At 45.2% G+C, this 18,301-nt stretch overlaps 1 protein-coding gene across 1 annotated transcript in view; it reads left to right on the top strand.

The window, feature by feature from the left end:
- Positions 1–17,077, top strand: part of chd7 (chromodomain helicase DNA binding protein 7) — a 105,854-nt gene extending 88,777 nt beyond the window's left edge. The window contains 16 exon segments of the mRNA XM_051953279.1: positions 371–474; positions 2,083–2,212; positions 3,674–3,789; positions 5,726–6,146; positions 6,575–6,783; positions 6,897–7,895; positions 8,248–8,414; positions 9,105–9,359; positions 10,459–10,629; positions 10,714–10,947; positions 11,502–11,717; positions 11,808–11,948; positions 12,095–12,199; positions 13,164–13,344; positions 13,965–14,741; positions 14,744–17,077. Of these exon segments, the coding sequence (XP_051809239.1) occupies positions 371–474; positions 2,083–2,212; positions 3,674–3,789; positions 5,726–6,146; positions 6,575–6,783; positions 6,897–7,895; positions 8,248–8,414; positions 9,105–9,359; positions 10,459–10,629; positions 10,714–10,947; positions 11,502–11,717; positions 11,808–11,948; positions 12,095–12,199; positions 13,164–13,344; positions 13,965–14,741; positions 14,744–15,000 (4,483 nt within the window). The 3' untranslated portion in view covers positions 15,001–17,077.
- Positions 17,078–18,301: the final 1,224 nt, after the last annotated feature.

Consider the following 18,301-nt stretch of genomic DNA (forward strand, 5'->3'; position numbering starts at 1 on the left):
ATAGTTTTACTAATTTACAATCTGCAGTTAATGTGTTCTCTGTCATTTTTACGCTTTACAAAGTTGTCCCAGATTGGACCCTCAGGAGGACCGCTTTTGGCCCGCGGGCCGCGTGTTTGACACCCCCGGCTTAAGTGAACAAGACCATAACTCTATATTTACATTAATGCTCCTTAAATATTTACTTTTTGTCCCTGGATGGCAGCTGACAGCTTTAAGAATCTGATTCGGACACAAATGGCTCATAATCAGATTTCTGCTCGTTCCTCTTTTTTTGTTTGCGGCTGAAATATGAGAGCGATGGAGCAAACTGGACACGGTTTAGTTTGATTATCAGCAACATGACGACGTGTTTTTGTCTCCCCCACAGCGTGCTGGATGTCTGGATCCCCCAGCCGTTCCACGCCGAGGTCCCGGCCGACTGGTGGGACAGCGAGGCCGACAAATCCCTGCTCATCGGCGTCTTCAAACACGGTAACGACAACACGCATCTTCCCAGCATAACACACGCGCGCTCACGTGGAGATAACATGTCAGCACCTTCACACACAACGGCGGCTTCCAGCTCATCGCCGTCAAACACACACGAACGCGTTCTGCTGCCACCAGTTGATTGGTGTTGCCATGGCGATGGCGGTACGCAGCTGGCAGGCTCGGTGTGCTGTTGGGATGTGATTGATGGCCGGTTTCACCACTGGCTGAGAGTGTGTGTGTGTGTGTGTGTGTGTGTGTGTGTGTGCGCGGCGCGTTACAGGTGTTATGACTGTAAACAGATCATGTTGAATAACTAAATCTTTCCTCCGTGTTTCGCCGTGGAGCTGCTGGTTTGTGGTTTGTGAGCGTCCCGTTAATCTCCAGGTGACCCTCCTTTAGCTGCTGCACTCTGAATGCGACTCCTGGATGTGACAGGAGCTCCGTGTGTGTGTGTGTGTGTGTGTGTGTGCTGTGGATGGAGACCCTCATTCATATTAATTTGGCATAATTGTCATAATTTTTCCATCATTGCCACCTTCTATGATTCAATTAGGACACACACACAGGAATACAAAAGGGCTCACCCATAGTTAATCATAATCCTCATTCACCAGGGAGGCCCTTTGGGGGACCGACACACACATGTACACACTGAGCTTTGTATGCAGACACACAAAACAACGCCACACACACACACACAGAGAGAGAGAGAAGAGTGATGGCCTATAAAGGCCCCGATGATTAACGTTTGGCTGCAGGCAGAGCTGTGTGTGACGGTTAGGAACAATGCGTCACATCTTTCCTAATTGAAACGTGAAGGAAGGAGGGATGAATGAAAGGTTAAAAAGAGGCGGCGTGGCTCGGTTACCTCCTCGACTCATATTTCCACCCCCTCTCCTTATTTTTTTTTTCTCGTTTTCCCCTCACCTCGCATGCTCCTCTGAGTTTTCCTCCCGTTCCTTCCATCTTTTCTCTCCCCCTTCGATGTGTCTCGGTAGGATCTGCACATTCTAATCTGTTCTGCCTGAATGCTCCTAACGGACAAACACACTCGCACAGTTTCTCACACCCACTAGCTCACTTTCACAGACTCCATCACGCACACACTCCTTCCTCTTCATCCTCCCTCCTCTCCCTCTGACACAAATGAGCACCTGCAGGCTCACTTGGATAAGCACACACACACGAACACGCACGTGCACAGCGGAGGCAAACACACACACACACACAAACACACACACACACACACACACACACACACACACACACACACACACACACACACACACACACACACACACACACAGGCTGTCTGTCTTGTCAGCAGCTGGCTCCTGGGGTCTGCCCTTCTGCTGCTGTTTTTGTCTATTCCTTCATTTAATATGGATGCTGTGTGCGTCTGTCTACAAGTGAGCTAGAAAGCACAACTTTTCTTTTTCTTTCACCTTTCTTTCCAGGAGTTTGCCTTCAGCTGTGTTGACTATATTACCTTTTGGTCTTTCCGGGGCAAATTTGACTAGTTACAGATAGAAATCACGGCCTCCTGAAGCTTCAGGCGTGGATTCCAGGTGTCCGTGTTTTCTCTCATTTCTTTCTCTCCGTCTTCAGGCTATGAGAAGTACAACTCCATGCGAGCCGACCCCGCCCTGTGTTTCTTGGAGCGGGTCGGCATGCCGGACGCCAAAGCGATCGCCGCCGAGCAGAGGGGCTCCGACATGATGGCAGATGGCGTTGAGGGGTAAGAGAGCAGATCCAGCTCTTCACTCTGACGTCCTTCTAGATCAGAGGTGTCAAACTCGTCTCAGTCCAGCCCAATCTGATCTCAAGTGACCGGTAAAATAACAGCATAATGAGCTACTAATAACCCCAATTCCACATTTAAGGAATTATCTTATTATCTTTTCACAAAACTTCATGAACAGCCTGGAATTTCTGAAGAAAAATAACTTAAATTTCAGCAACATTCTGCCTCAGGTTGTCATTTATCGCATTCCAACTTCCAGATCAGAGTGTCTGCAAACGAGCAAAACATTTTAGTCACAACTATCCGGAACTGAATGATGCAGTATTTTACAAAAAAACAACAGAAACAGGACAAAATATTACAAAAATGAGACGCAAAACTACAAAAAATTAGACAAAAAAGGTACAAAGTGACAAAAACATGAGACAAATGACAAAAAAAAAACAAAAAATAGACAAAATATTACAAGAATGAGACACAGAACTAAAGTGAGAAACAAAATGACAAAAAATTACACAAATGAAATGAAACAAAATGAAAAATTAGACAAAAAAGTTACAAATCGACAAAAAATGGACAAATGACAAAAACTGGACAAAAAAATGACACAAACAAGAAACAAAACAACAAAAAAGTAGACTAACAACACAAGGAGGCAAAAAACAAAACGACAACGATACAAAACATCGAATAAAGCACAACACAAATGACAAAAATAAGACAAAACACACAAGCAAGACAAAAGGGAAACACAAAACGACAAATGACAAAAAAAACAACAAAAAATAGACAAAATATTACAAGAATGAGACACAAAAGAACTAAAATGAGAAACAAAATGACAAAAAATTAGACAAATGACATGAAACGAAACAAAAAAATTGGACAGAAATTACATAGCGACAAAACAATGGACGAATGACAAGACAAGAAATGACAAAAGTGAGAAAATAAACGACAAAATAACAGACAAACAACACAAGCGAGACAAAAAGGAAACGCAAAATAATAAACCTCAGAGAAGAAAACGACTAAAAGCAACAGAAAAAGGCAAAATATTTGAAAAATGAGACCAAAAAAACAATGAACAATCAATTTTACTTCAAAACAACTTGTCATGGTCTACAAATTATTTTAAATTTATAGTTTTTCTAATTTACAATCTGTCTTCTCTGTAGCTTTTACACTTTACAAAGTCGTCCCAGATTGGACCCTGTGGGGGGCCGGTCCAGGCCCCCGGGCCGCAGGTTTGACGCCCCTGTTCTAGATGTTGTTCTTCCCTTTTAGCCCGCATCTCTGGTTTTGATTAGCTGTATTTTCCAGTGGCTTCCTCTGCCATTTTCCAGCATATTTAGCCTCAGTTGGTTGTTTGTAGGCCTTTTAAATTCAAATCCAACAAATGAAAACGTTCCAGTTTTCCCTGAAGGTAAATTCTTTCCTGTTTGTATCCAACAGCGAGGACGAGGATCCAGAGTACAAGCCGCTGCGCATGCCTTTCAAAGACGACCTGGACGACTTCACCAACTCTCCGCTGGACGACAAAGACGACGCCGTGGAGGGCGAGGCTGAAGGTAAACTGGGCTGTACACAAAAGGAGGAGAGGCATTTTAAAGGCAGAATTACTGGGAAAAAAAAGAAGTGGAAAGTGTCTGAACCGTGAGTCTGTCGGGCAGTAAAACGACACACATCGACACATATCAACAGCCTCTGAAATTATAACTCGGTGTAACCCAACAAAACCCACAAACATTCAAGTCTTTTAGCATTTAAACAAATGACAAGTGTATTAAAAACGGCAAAACTAGCGAAGGCCACTAAGAATGTCATTATCCAAAGTGAGTTTTGTACACAAATGAGTTGTCTGTGTCTGAAAACAGAAATGTCAGGTGATTCACTCCTCAGACGGTCAGCGCTAAAGGCCCAGAGCTGCTGAAATGTCAACGAGGTCCAACAAACAAGGAGGAAATGTGAAATGAGACGTAGGACCAGTGTTGTTATAGCAGGGTGTCAAACATGCGGCCCGCGGGCCCAAACCGGCCCTCCAGAGGGTCCAATGCGACTCCTGGGAAACCTTATAAAATTTAAAAATTACAGAGAAGACATTAACCCCAAATTAAACTATTTTCAGGATCATGCAGCCCGATCTCACGAGGATTCGTGAAACTGTCACGTAAGTTTTAGTTTCGGTTTCGTGCGCACCAACACGATTTCGTCATGTTTTTCGTGCCGCTCACCACGAAATGCGCACCAATGTATTTTAAACGGCGGACTTTTCGTGCCACCCAGAACGTATTTCAAACGAATGTGTGTATTATATTTTTAATGTAAAACCATGGCGAATCCAACGCTATATTTTGCATGACATCGTCCCTAACCATAACCCTAACCATAACCATAACCCGGTGGTACACTTACCTTTTTTTTTTTTTTTTTTTTTTTTTTTTTTTTTCCCCAATTTGCATAGGAATTTCAAGAATGTCCGGCGGCCGGCGGCCGCAAACGCGATCACACAAGCAGTATACGCCGATGGACAGCTTAGATCGTCATGAATCCCCTGGTATAAACCACTTTCAGCTGTGATTACCACAGCGGGTTTCGTTGTGAGCAACACGAAAAACATTTCGTGGTGAGCGGCACGAAAAACATGACGAAATCGTGTTGGTGCGCACGAAAAAGAAACAAAAAATTTACGTAACAGTTTCACGAATCCCCGTGAGACCGTGTTGGATCATGACAAGTTGTTTTCATTATAGAATTGTTCTGTTGTGTAATTTTTTTTGTCTTCTTTTGTGTGACTTTTGTTGTTTGTCTCATGTTTTTGTTTCTTGTTTTTGTCGTTTTGTTTCCTTTTTGCCTCACTTGTTTTTTGTTTTATTCGTTGTTTTGTGTATTGTTTTTGTTTTTTGACTTGCTTGTGTTTGTCTATTTTTGTCGTTTTGTTTCTCGCTTTTATCATTTTCAGTCTCGTTTTTGTCGTTTATCCGTTTTTTTGTCGCTTCGTAACATTGTCTCTTTTTCGTTTTTTTGTGTCGTTCGTCTCATTTTTTTGTCGTCTTTGTTTCTCACGTTTGTCATTTTGTCTCGTTTTTGTAATGTTTTGTTTAATTTTGGTATTTTTTTGTCTTGCTTTTGTCATTTTGTGTCTCATTTTTTAATATTTTCTCTTGTTTTTGTCTGACTTTTGTCGTTTTGATCATAAAGTAAAATACCACATCATGTTGTGTTCCTTTGATCTGGAAGTTGTGATGTGTAAATGATGAACTGAGGCATATTGTCGTTCAAATTGAATTTATTTTCCTTGCAAAATTTCAGGTTGTTTATAATGTTTTGTTAAAGATAACTCATTAAATGTGAACATTTTCAGAACGTATTTTTTTGCATTAAAACAAATGGAAACATTTTTACTGGTGCGGTCCGCTTGAGATGAAACTGGGCTGAATGTGGAACCTGAACAGAGATGAGTGTGACACCCCTGACTTACGGTCTCCTCTGTCTCCTGTCCTGCAGCTAAATCAGGTGAAAACGGTCAAAGCGCACCCGCCGTGGGAGGAGCTTCGGGCTCCAGCGAGCGTCTCTATTGGCCAGCAGCCTCAGCTCTGACGGCTCGCCTGCGTCGCCTCATCACGGCTTACCAGCGCTCCAACCGCAGAGAGCAGCTCCGCCAGGAGGCCCTCAACCGACCTGACGGCCGCCGGCGACGACGCAGGGAGTTCCTGCCCTCCATGGCCATGGTCGCTGAGACTGGAGGAGGAGCAGCTTACATCCAGGATGGAGCGGGGGTGTTCATGACAGAAGGAAGCCCCTATCTGGCCAAAGGAGGCGCTTACTTTGCCAAAGGTGGACAGTTCATGCCAGAGGCGTCGCCGGTGATGACCGCCAGCTCCCTGATGGCCGATGGAGCGATGTACTACAAGGAGAGAAGACAGAGGTAGGGTTACAGTTAGTGCTGTATTCATAAGATAAGGTCTGCTTTATTCAGCCGCAAAGTACAAAATGCAAGTTTCTAAAAGTGTTTGTGTGAAGTGTCACAGTGTGTCAGGAGTCTTAAGTGTGTAAAGTGACTGTATACTAAAAACTAGAAAGATTAACAGAAAAAGAAGTGAAGTAGAGTAAAAGGATCTGTTGCAACGATGTTACGCTTGAGTCGACTAGGAAAGAGTCCGGTTATATCGTACGTAGAAAGGTTTGTTCATTATATAGCTCTTCTGCAGAAAGGTTAGGAATTGTAAGATCAGGTTTACTCTGTGATTGTCTGCAACTACAATAAAACTCGTCCTGCAGAAGTCCCAAAGAATCAAAGAATGAATCCTATAATATTTGTTTGTAATTGAGCCTTTTTCCTCGTGTTTTCCTCAGATGGACTCGCCGTGAGGAGGCCGACTTCTATCGCGTCGTCTCCACCTTCGGAGTCGTCTTTGACACCCAGCGTCAGAAATTTGATTGGACACAGTTCAGGGCCTTCGCTCGACTGGACAAGAAAACGGACGAGAGCTTGGAGAAGTATTACTACTCGTTCATCGCCATGTGTAAACGGGTCTGCCGGATGCAGATCAAGACTGAAACAGGTGAGAGGAAACGTTGCGTTACCACTCGACAGAAAGGTGTTTATGCATCTTTTTCTCTTGTTTTGTTGACGTCGTTTCTCACTGAGCTCTTCCTCTCTGCTCTTTCCCATCAGAACTCCCCGACCCGACCCTGATCATCGACCCCATCACAGAGGAGCGCGCCTCCCGGACCTTGTACCGCATCGAGCTGCTCCGTCGCATCCGAGAGCAGGTCCTTCCTCATCCGCTGCTCTCTGAGCGCCTCAAGCTCTGCCAGCCTTCTCCGGACCTCCCCGAGTGGTGGGAGTGCGGACGTCACGACCGAGACCTCCTCCTGGGGGCGTCCAAGCACGGAGTGAGCCGCACAGATTATCACATCCTGAACGACCCCGCCTTGGCCTTCCTGGAAGCCCACCAGCGCTTCACCAGCCAGCGGGGGGCCGGAGCCGCCGTCGGAGAGATCACCAAAGCCGGCATGGCGGCGCAGGAAGCCGCCTCTGCTCCGCTCCTCACCCCTGCAGAGCTGGCGAACGCTGCAGCTGCTGCCAAAATTGCTGTTAACTCGGCTAAAGAAGAGGAGGGTGAGGGGAAAGGTGTGAAGACGGAGGAAGGGAAGGCAGAGACAGAGGTGAAAATGGAAACGGAGGGAGCAGATGCCAACGACATTCCATGTACCAACACTGAAGCCCCCGATGAGCAGAAGGAAAATGAGGGAGAGGTCAAAGAAACGACGGATGAAACGGCCGCTTCGCCGGAGAAGGAGGTGAAGAAAGAAGAGGAGGTCCAACCAAAAGTGGAGAAAGAGGAGCAGAAGGATGAGCAGAGCGGAGAGGAGGAGAAGAAACCCGAGAATGACCAAGACAAAGACTTGACTGAAGAGAAGAGCAGCTCGAGTCCTGCCGAGTCTCGCAGTGACCAGAAGGAGACGAACACCGATGCGCCCGAACGTCCCAACTCTCCTCCCAAAGCAGAGCCGAGCCACAAGCCTGCAGAGGAGGAGGACGGAGAGGAGAAGGAGAACCCAGAGTCTCCTAAATCTCCAAAGTCTGCTGACACAGAGAAGAGATCCGAGGAGGAAGAGGAGGAGAGGCTGGATGAAGACGACAAATCAGAGAAATCCTCTCAGGCTGAAGGTATGGGGCAGTTTTTTATTGTTTTGCTGTAGTATAAACATAGTCACTGATCTCAACAGGGAGACTTTTGGTTTTAGAGACGAGGTGAAGTTCTAATTGTAGCACAGATTTCAGATTTTTGTGTGATGTAACCCTTTTTGTTCAGCAGCTTATTTGTCCTGGTTGCCGGCCTCCGTTACTGCTGACCCCACACTCGGGCCTATTTCTGGCGTTTCCCCTCATGACTCGTCAGTGTTTTAATGAGCCTCAGTTCCAGGGGCGAGAGAATAAAATGAGTTTGGATCCCTCGATGACAATTCTGAAGCTCTTTTTAATTAAGAGTTGCAACGTGACTCTGGTTCTCTCTGCACAGCGAGCGCGGCGTCAGAGCAGAAGAACTTTGACGAGGAGAGCATCGCGTCTCTGAGCACGTCTGCCCGAGACGAAACCAGAGATGGGTTCTGCCCCGACGACCTGCCAGAAACTTCAGCCCTGCAGGCCTTACAGGACCGAGCCTACGCCTTCTCCTTCTGGCCTAAGGTGAGCCTCAGATAATAGGGAGCACTGACATATGAAGGCCGGTAATGATCGTGTGGTGGTGGAATTACCTTCATAATAAAGTCTCACGGGGCAAATTCAGCAGAGCAGAGTCGTCCAACACACCATCCTGCACCTGCAGTTGGCTTCTGTTTGGCTGTTTTTGATCAAATAAGCCCATTTTTAAAGAGAAAAAAATTGCAGCTTTTCTTTCGGTCCCAAATGAGCCCATTCATTTCTGTCATAACAAACAGAACTATCTTTGGGTTTGGACAAAACAAGACGTTTAAAATGTCAGCTCGAGCTCTGAGGAATTGTTATAAGCACTTTACACGATGTCCTGATATTTTATTAGCCAAGGAAATAATCAGGAGCAGCCTTGTATTAAATGTGTGCCAGGAGGAGACGGCTCGTTCCTTTTGAGCCACTGGAAAGCTTTTAATGTGAAACATCTGGGCAGGAAGTGTTTACTTGACAGTAGCTCAACAGAATCATAAAAACAGCAAGGCAGGAGTGATTGGAAAGAAATAATGAAAGCAAAGAGTGTTTGGTGTTAAAGAGTGTTTGGTGTTGTACTGAAGGAATGAGTCCTGTGGGATTGTTGTGGTAAATTCAGGTGAAGGTGCAGCAGCTTCACATGAACAGCTTTCCACAGACAGAAAACTAACAGAAAAACCTCCATGCTCTGCTCAGGACCGAGTGATGATCAACAGGATGGATAACATCTGCGAGGCGGTCCTGAAGGGCAAGTGGCCCGTCAACAGACGTCACGTCTTTGACTTCCCCGGCAACCTGTTGCCAGGGCACGGCTCCACGGCAACCGCAGCGGCCGTAGCCACGGCGACCGACAGCCCGCTGCAGAGGCGGAGCCTGGCCGAGCTGACGATGGCCGGCCTCCACACGGCGTACAGCGGGAGCGAAGATAAAACACTATCGCCACAGGTTCACGTGAGTGTCAGCGCTCCACCAGGTTTCACCGTTAATGCTCGTTATTCCTGGCAGTGAAAAGTCTGCTAGCATTCCAACGCTGCTAATAAACAGTGGTCCCTACTAGGCGAAAATACGCAAAGTAGTGACCATATTTCTTTATTATTTCTGTATATTTTAAGGCTTTATAAACCCTCCTACACTCTGCAGAGCAACACAATGCGCAGCGATCAGACGCCACGCATTTTATTTCCATTAAATATTCTTTTAGTATGTTTTTAATTATTATTTTTCTACATATTTTATATTGCTTCCAATTTATTAGGTTTGAAAATGCTTATTTTACCATAAAAACAGTCAATTTATGTCGTGATCGCAAAGCTGGTCGCTGTGACTGAACTGTTGTGCTGCAATGCACCATGGGAGTTCAGCGTGTTGGGGGTTTAAATGTCATTATTGTGGTTTATGTTATTGTTGCTGTGATACTAGTTTTTGTGGTTTAATCAGCCTAGTTGGTTTGCTTAAGTGTTCTGTTGTCAGGACCGTGTTTGATCACTTCCTGCCACATTTTCTACAGTGCTGATCTCTGAGTGTCAAAATAAAAGCATCTCTAGTCTCAAACTGGTTGATTGTTTACATGTGAGGAAAACACTTTGTTTGGATTCTAATTGTCATGTTTGTACACTTTGAGGCATAATTTACAAAAACTGTAGCATCCAAAAGCCTTAAAGGGATAATTTTCTATCAGGAAGTTGAAAGTTTTTAGACTGAAACTACATTTTTTATGATGGTTGTGCAAATATTTAATTATTGCTTCTTGAAAATGGAAAGAAAAGTGTAAAACATCCAATCCAGGCCAGTTCTGTTATGTTCCTATAGGTTTATATCTATGGATGGATTCATATTTCTACAAAAATCCAGCCTTTAGTTGACATTTCTCCACCTTTTGGGGCTCTGGCAGCAGTGGATTCTGATGTGTTGAAGTTTGACCAGACGAGGTTCCAGTTTTTGATGTTATTGATTTGAAATCAGCCTAAGATGACCCAAGTGTTGGCGTCAGTGTTAGTTGTCCGAGTTGCTGCTGTTAGAAAGAGGAGTAACCGTCGACCTGATGTTGCAGGAGGACGCTCTGAGCCTGACGGTGCCTCGACAAAGGAGGAGGAGGAGGAGAAAGATTGAGATTGAGGCAGAGAGAGCAGCCAAGAGACGCAACCTGATGGAGATGGTGGCTCAGCTGAGAGAAAGCCACGCCGCCGCCGAGTCCCAGAGCCAAGCTATAGACCTCACCAAGGTGCTACCACAATGCCAAAACATTCAACACTAAAGTTTAAAAGTTAGAGTTGTTTTGCTGAAGCTGATCTGCCTTGCCTTTCAGGGTATGCACCATCACCACAAGGCCTCTCCCTCATTGGCCGGTTTCCCCAGCGCCCTGGTGACAAACCCCTCCCTTAAAGCCCAGATGGAGCTGCTGCAACAAGCCCCGCCCTCGGCACACAGAGCCAACGGCTCACTGGACGCCGACCTGCCCATCATGAGGAGGAGGCGGGGCCGCAGGAAAAATGTGGAGGGCCTGGAGCTGCTGTTTATGAGCAACAAGAGAGCCGGAGGGGTAAGGAGCTGAAATACAGTCTGTGTTTCTCCTGTTGACCTCATTTATGGGCACCAAAAAATGTTGTTTCCTTGTCTGAAAAAAATCTAAGAATTCAACAAAAAATCCCCAAATTTCTGAAAATTTGCAAAACCTTCAGGAGGAAAATTCCCATAATTGATTAAAAGTTTGCCTTAAAAGTTTTATTTTTAAAAAAATCCCCCAAATGTGACAAGAAAATCCTTGTAAATATTTTCAAAAATGAGTAAAAACCTTCCAAAAAAATCCTAAAAATATCTAAAGTGATTACATATAAATCAGTAAAACTTCTAATATTTTCTTTAAGAACATTCACAAAAAAATCCAACAAAATTCACTGGATTTTGGTTGATTTTTTTTTATTTTTAACAGTTCTTTTTTTCCCACCAAAAAATGTTCAAAAATTTCCCGAAAATGTGGACATCAGAAGTTTCACTGTGAATTTTTTTTTTTTTTTCCACATTTTTAAACTTTAAAACGGGTTAACCATGTAGGCAAATCTGTTTGAAAATTAAACTTTCCCTCTGTGTTTCCAGGACGATGCCGACGGGGTGAAGGTTTCTGGTGTGGACGGGGCTCAGGATGCCGCTCGTGCCCACAGACCCCTCACCATCTCCGAGCAGAGCCCCAGTGCCAGGTCTCTGGCCTCCGGAAGTCTGGATGAGGAGGAGGCAGCAGTTTCCAACAAGGAGCTGGGAGAGTGGCTGAGGCAGCACCCGACGTACACCATGGACATGTCTGGATTCACACCAGTACGTCCTCCTCCTTGTTCTCCTCGTCAGCTTTACTCCTGCCACAGGTTGTCACACCTACCTTTGTATGTTTTTGTCCTCCTGCTACAGAAGAGCGAAGAGTTACTGCTGTCTCAGTTCTCCAAGCCCAAGCAGAAGCGCCATCGCTGTCGAAACCCCAACAAGATCGACATCAACACCCTGACCGGGGATGAGAGAGTGCCTGTGGTCAACAGACGAAACGGACGCAAGGTAGACCACCGAATCCAGATCGGCAGCAGCAGATCCAGTAGAGATGTTGGCAAAACACGAGTTTGAATTTCCCTTCGGGGATGAATAAAGTGATTCTGATTCTAATTACTAAAACTAAACTAACTAAACAAACTCCTGTTCTTCAGATGGGCGGTGCCATGGCTCCACCGATGAAGGAGCTTCCAAGGTGGTTAGTGGAGAACCCCGAGTTTTCCATCGCTCCTGATTGGACAGAGATCGTCAAACAGTCGGTTAGTGACCAACAAAAAGCATGAACAGCTGGAACTTATGGATTAAGACGTTGGCAGTGGAATTGAAGATTGTTGTACCGTAGTTTCATTTTAGGGATGGATGGATGGATGGATGGATGGATGGATGGATGGATGGATGGATGGAGGATGGATGGATGGATGATAGATAGATGGGTGGATGGATGGATGATAAATGGATGGATGGATGATGGATGGATGGATGGATGGATGGATGATAAATGGATGGATGGAGGATGGATGGATGGATGGATGGATGGATGGATGATAAATGGATGGATGGATGGATGATGGATGGATGGATGGATGATAAATGGATGGATGGATGGATGGATGGATGATAAATGGATGGATGGATGATGGATGGATGGATGGATGATAAATGGATGGGTGGATGGATGGATGGATAGATATACTTTATTAATCCTGAGTGAAATTGAAGGGGGGGTCTGATCAGGTTTTTAAATTTTGTTATTTTCAATCGGAGACCTTTCAACCCTTTGATGCTTAGACTGCATCAGGAGATCCCATTTTTATTGGATTTGGGTCACTTTTGACTCATGTTATGCATCAATGGGTTAACTGGTTGCAGGTACTAGAGAATATGGGCAGTTCCATGTTGTCAGACAAAGTGCATTGTGGGAGTTTAGCTTGTAAAGGAGCATTATGATCAAGACTTCTACAGACTTTCTGTCTTCAGGCCGGTGAACAAATGTTTGGATGAAGTAGGACAGTGATCCTACATCCCAGTGGAACATTTTACGGCTTTTTTGCTGATTTTTTTTTTTGTCGGTGTTTGTGTGACAACAGGTGTAAACAAAGAATCAGGCATTGGTTTTCAATTCCAATCACATGAAAAGTTCCCGTGATCCATCCTGATCCTTCCCTAAAGTCTGTCATGGATTATAGATTCTTTTTTCTAACCAGAAGTCGTTCCTCCACACAGGGTTTCCTCCCAGAAGCCATGTTTGACCGCCTTCTAACGGGCCCTGTGGTCAGAGAGGAGGGCGTCCGTCGTCGGGGGCGACGACCCAAATCTGAGATCGCCAAAGCAGCCGCCGCCGCTCAGGCAGCAGCAGCAGCTCAGGCTGCTCAGGCTTCACTGGCCTCTGCTGCTTCATCTGCAGGTAAGAACCAGATGTTCACACAGATGATGCACCGGCGTGTAGAGGAGAACATGAGTCAGGAGGAGATGGAGGACGGTGGTGGTCGGACTACTGAGTGCACCTGAATATAAGCAGCAGGTGTATTTACAGAAAGATTTTAAAGCTGAGACACCACGATGGTCTACCTGAGATCTTCAATCTTCTCTTTGGTGGTGATTGTTTTTGCTTTCAGTCAGATCCTGATGGTGGAAACACCTCAACAGTCTGCTCTGTGTTAACCCAGTGTTCAAGAACTTCTTTAAGTTCTGACCGTCTGCTTTTATGACTTCCGAAAGCTTTTCTTGTCTTTTTGCATTGAGTCGGTTCAGGCTGCCGTCTTCGTCTCACCATGGATTCATTGACAGACACAGATTGGTTGTCTTTGACTTAAAAGCTACATCAGATGCATTTCTTGGTGTGTTTTCCGTGATGACGGTTTGTGCATGAAGCACAAAATGATCTGAAGAGTTTAGTGTGTCGTTGGCTGTACACCAAGCCTCAGAGTTAAAAACGTGTGAGAAAAGGTAGCGGCTGATATTCCAGACATTCCAGTAGTTGTCTGTGCTGCTGTGTTTGTTTTAACCCTCCCTCTGTGTCTGCAGGAGGCATCAACCCTCTGCTGCTCAACAGTCTGTTTGGAGGGATGGACCTGTCTTCTCTCCAGAGCCTCCAGTCTCTCCAGTTGGCTGCTGGTCTGATGGCCTTCCCGGCTCCCACCGACCCCAAGCAGGCCGCCGCCAGCGCCGCCGCCGCCTCCATGCTGCCTCTCATGCTGCCCGGCATGGGAGGCCTGCCCAACATGGCCGCCGCCCTCCCCAACATGTTCAGCCTGGGCGGGCTCTTCGGCGGTAACCTGGCAACCGCCACCGCCGCCTCCAACGCCGCTGTCGCTGCTGCTGCTGCTGCCGGCAACACCAACGGAACGGTGGAGGCAGAAGGAGGCGATGAGACGGCGAAGAGGAAGAGACAGACGGAGGAGAAAAACGAAGGACACGACGGCGACAAGGCAGAGGAGGAGGAAGAGGAGGCTGAGGAGGAAGGAGTGAGTAAAGCCAAGAAGAAGAAGATGGAGAAAGAGGGAGGAGCAGAGAAACCACTCAATGATGTCAGCGCAGCAGCTCGGGTCCCGGCTGCCGATTCGTCAGCTGAGGCGTCCATCAACGGTGACGCCGCCGCCCTGCTGGCTGCAGCCGGTATGTCTGCCAACTCCCTGGCCTTCAACCCCTTCCTCCTGTCCACCATGGCCCCCGGCCTCCTCTACCCCTCCATGTTCCTACCTCCGGGCCTGGCGGGGCTCAGCCTGCCCGGCTTCCCCACCGCCTCCACGCTGGCCGAGCTGCAGAGCGCCATGGCCGGAGCTCTGGGGGGCAACGCCGTCACCCCCAACCCCCCAGAGACGAGGAGGAGGACAAGAAGGAGAGCCTGAAAGCTGCAGGAGAGGAGGAGGAGGAGGAGGAGGAAGAGGATGGAGGAGGAGAGAGTGACTTGGCTGAGGAGAAGGAGGGGGGAGCAGAGGGGGAGACGAGAGGAGAAGCTGAGGATTCAGCAGCAGAGGAGGGAGGGATGGGAGGAGAGGAGGAGGAGGAGGAGGAGGAGGAGGAAGAGGAGGCGTCTCCACAGAAGGACAAGAGTGACTGAATGACAGAGTGACTGGCCTTGGACATTTCCTCTGACCTCCACGTTTACACACCTCCACCAGAAATATCCAAACAATTATGAATCCTGTTTTATTTTTTTCTTTGTGTTGTTGTTGATGATTTCTTTCACTCTTTGTTGTTTATTTTTGGCCAGGTATATTTACTATGCGTCAGAGAGGCCGAGGTTTGTGTGTGTTTAAGTTAAATCTCTCTGATCGATAGTTAGTCAGGGAAAATCCTCACGCCGCTCAGCAGAGCTCGGCTCTTCAACGACTGTTTCTTTCTTCTTCCTCTGGTCGTGTGCTGTGAGCGGTGCACTCACGTTTCTCTCTCAGATAGGACTTCACAAGGTTCCAATAGTACTATTATTATTATTATTATTATTATTATTGCTGCTTTCAGCTCTCAAGTCTTTATTTTTTTATTTTGGCCTCCTTCTTCTTCGTCTGGACTGTTTTGTTGTTGTTGGTTGTTGGCAGCATCTCATCAGAAGAAGGAGAACCGCTGGGGTTCCTCCTGACATCAGTTCTCGAACGAAAAGAAAAGAAAACAGCATTACAGCTCACCGGCTGTCTGTCTGACAAAGCTGCTGCAAAAGGAATCGTGGGTAATGGAGTTCTGCTCTGTCTCGGAGCGGATTGTGTTTTTATTAGTTCTCACATATCAGAGCAGGAGGAAAACTAGACGCCTAAACTCAGTCTCACACACTGACCCCACACACACACACACACACACACACACACACACACAGGTGTCCGCCACTACACGCACACACTAACCTTCTGTCATGTGACTGTTTGTGGGCGGACTCGTCCTGCAGCTGTTTTCCTCGATACTGTTATCAGTCCCACACTGAATACCGAGTCTTTCCGCCGCCGCCTCAGTCCTGTCTCTCTCTCTCTGCTCGGGGCGGCTGGTTCCGGTTCAGGAGGTGGCAGGCGGGCTGGGTCTGCCGCCCATCAGGCCTTCTGATTGGTCCGGAGCCGGCCGTCGTCGTCCGGAGGCTTCTGTGAATGGACTCGGAGCGGCGGTCCACACAGGGATGTGACGCTTCAGGTTTGTTCTTTAAACGACGGTGGAGTTCCCGGTGGCTGCCACATCACGAGTTTATTTTATTTTCTTCTTCGTTCCTTCACATCCCGGTAGTTCCAGACCAAGTGCTGCTCCCTAAAGACTGTTGCTCTAGTCACACACACTGACACCGGCCTGGCCCCGAACAGGACTGACACATTTTCAACAGAGTTTGGAAAGTTTTTCTACATGAAGTTCGACTCTGCTGCTCGCCGAGTAGGTTCCTTTCTTTTGTTGTTGTTTTTTTTTGAATACTTGAAAAGCGCTTGGTTTGTTTCCATTCCCCCCCCCGAGGCCAGTTCAAGTGTCTGAGATGAATCAAGCGCTGCGAGCGGTTCAGATATTTGAAAGTACATTAAAACACACAAACACACACCGTGGCCAGGTCTTCTTAACGTTTGCTCTCACAGCAGCCCAGCAGACGGAGAGGAGCGCCTCTGACTGAACGAAGACGCCTTCAGCCGTCAGAGAGCCTCGTTCTCCTCTCCCACGCTGAGACAGCAATAACCAAGGCAGCTTTTGAATGTTCCAACATCACTCTCCCCACACACACACACACACACACACACACACACACACACACACACACACACACACACACGCTATATGAATAACCACAAGTGTCGTATGAATAGAAAAACTAAAACTAAAACTGTAAATGATGACAAATGAGTACTGCAATCAATTTTGTCTCACTCTGTTCCTGTTGATGCACTGGTGTTAAAGAGTTAAAATAATCAGGTACCTTTATTACTTAGCTACTTTTCTTGAAAAAAAATGGACTTTTTGTTACTTTTAGCCAGCAAGCTGAAGAGCATTACCTCAAAATTCTTATCTAGCCTTGAAGTTTACAAACATACCATGTAAATGTTTTTTTCCTCTTTATTTTTTTCTTTTTTGGTGTGTGTCTTTTTGTTTTTTTGTTTTTTTGGAGACATCATGTATGATGAATTGTAGCTATGATGCTTTTAATAAAAGTGAATCACGATATTCGCCTAGGAAACCAACGCTCCGCCTGCATCTCCTTATTTCATTTGCTCTGTTTCGGGGAAAAACGTTCTCTGATGTGAACGTTTGATTTCCAGGATGAGATCGGACAGAAGCTCGTTTCTTTTAAAGGTGCAAAGGCTGTTTGCTGCGTTTCTTTGCTCTTGATTAATTTCATTCGTCTCCCTTCTGGTCTGGATTTATATGTTGATGTTTCTTGGCGTGTTAAAGGGAAACGTCACCATTTAAATCTACTCTGAGGAGATCACTGCCGCTTAGGCTGGATGTAGTTTGTCTAAAGCTCAGTTTGAAAACAAGAAAACAAACCTGACTTCTCACTTCCGGCCGTCGTTTCTGCTTCAGTCGAATCAAAGAGCTTTCAGAGCTTGACATTGTGTGTTAGATGTGGTTTTGCTTAATTCACTTGATCCCTTATTTATTTCAATTGATTGTTTGATTTGCAAAATGTCAGAAAATTCTGAAAATGGTCCTCAAAGACATCAAGTGATTTTGTCCACAACTCAAAGATGTTCTGTATCATAGAAGAGGAAAGAAACCAGAGGACGTTTACATTTAAGAATCAGAAATTTCTTGTCTGTTGATTATCCCTGTAAGACCCAAATGTAGAAAAAAAATTGCAAAAAAATTTAAAATAAAATAGAACATAAAGAATATGCATTTTAAAAAATATATAAAATATTCTATATATTTTTTTGTAAAATATAGATGAAAATTGTATTTAAAATATATATAAAAATATTTAAAATATATTTTTTCTGTATTTATGTTTATGTATATAAACTCAAATATAAGAAAAAAGCAAAAATTATATATATATATATATATATATATATATATACCTAAACAAAAATATAAAGAAAAAAATCGTATATAAATGTACATTATATAGAAGATGTTTTGCAAAAAAAATATATGTAAGATTTTTTTAAAGGAAAAATTATAAAAACATACAGAAAGGATATATTTTCTGTATTTGGGTTTATGTGTGTGTATATATATATATATATATATATATATATATATATATATATATATATATATAGAAAAACAAGCAAAAATAACGTGTGTGTGTGTCTATATATATATACTGAAGACAAAATTCTGGACTATCTGTGGAGTAGAGAGTAATTTAGGACCAGTTGCTCCAAACAGCTGGACAAACTGAACCGAACATCCGGCCGAGCTTCACCATCCCATCATCTCCTGAACAGTTGGTTTGAATC

Source organism: Acanthochromis polyacanthus, chromosome 9, assembly GCF_021347895.1.
Source record: "Acanthochromis polyacanthus isolate Apoly-LR-REF ecotype Palm Island chromosome 9, KAUST_Apoly_ChrSc, whole genome shotgun sequence".
NCBI classification, from domain to species: Eukaryota; Metazoa; Chordata; class Actinopteri; family Pomacentridae; genus Acanthochromis; species Acanthochromis polyacanthus.